General features: G+C 38.1%; 1 protein-coding gene across 1 annotated transcript in view; it reads right to left on the reverse strand.

Annotated features, from left to right (window-relative positions):
• LOC119587174 (xaa-Pro dipeptidase-like) overlaps positions 1-1,143 on the reverse strand; it is an 8,747-nt gene that overhangs the window by 4,054 nt on the left and 3,550 nt on the right. The window contains exons 3-4 of the mRNA XM_037935941.1: positions 511-780; positions 74-268 (exon numbers count right to left, since the gene is read on the reverse strand). Of these exons, the coding sequence (XP_037791869.1) occupies positions 74-268; positions 511-780 (465 nt within the window). The remainder of the gene's footprint in view (positions 1-73; positions 269-510; positions 781-1,143) is intronic.

Here is a 1,143-nt window from a genome sequence, read left to right on the forward strand (position 1 = left end):
ACCAGCACAATGAGGTGAATCTGCAATTACACATTACCATCAATAATACTTTTTGCAATCATAGTTAACTCACATGGTCGATGAAGTAGCACCCAGGTTCAATGGTCAGAACCATGTTTTCCTCTAGAATCCTGGCTGTTCGCAAGGAGCGCAAGCCTGCTTCTTGAGGACGATTTGGGTTACCCTCAAGGTAGCCACCAACATCATGGACATCGAGACCCAATAAATGTCCTAAACCATGGGGCTGGAACACTGCACCCAAACTGACCTACAGAACAAAGATCAATTTGTACAGTAATATGAGGAAAATGTTTACAAATTTATCCTAATGGAATTGATTTTTTATTGTATTAGTATACAACAAATGTATACCATATGACTGTACATCTTCAAAAAGCTTGGATTTGAGATAATAATATACAAAAACTCATACTGAAGTGGGGTGGGTCAAGTTGATCCAGGATAGCAATAGTTTGTTTATATTGTTGGTAAAAAGTAAAACTGACTGACCTTCATCATTTCATCAATATCTCCTTGAACAATGTTTGCTTCCTTCAGCTTCTCCAGCATTGCTCGGTATGCCACACGATGCATCTCTACCCAAGACACTCCTGGACGCACAGCAGCCATAACAGCACGTGAGGCATTAAGAACAGCATTATAGATAACCTTTTGATCTTCTGTGAATTTTCCATTTGCGGGGAAAGAGCAAGTGATATCACTGGTATAGCAGTAGTATTCAGCACCCATGTCAAACAGGCAGATGTCTCCATCACCAACCTAAAAAAAGGAATTTGAACTTTCTTAGATTTCTGAAACACTCTTCTACATGAAAGAAATTTGAATCTTATTTTCTCTATAAAAATAAACTGATTAAAATAAGTTTATAGTAGAATATTCTGATATCTGCTGCTATTGAATAACATCAAGATCTCCTTTAACCTATAGATGTGGGCAAATTTCTGGTTAAACTGGTCAGAGTGGTGTTCATTATTATGCACAGTTCTGCACCTGGGTAAGTGCATGCCTCATGGTACTGCATGCAAGATCTCATCCTGGTGACTGGGAAGTAGAGTAATCATATGATAAACAGTCATCCATTGTCAGTCAATGCCAATTAGAAAGGGTACCATCTTAAAATTT

This window comes from Penaeus monodon, chromosome 22, assembly GCF_015228065.2.
Source record: "Penaeus monodon isolate SGIC_2016 chromosome 22, NSTDA_Pmon_1, whole genome shotgun sequence".
NCBI lineage: Eukaryota > Metazoa > Arthropoda > Malacostraca > Decapoda > Penaeidae > Penaeus > Penaeus monodon.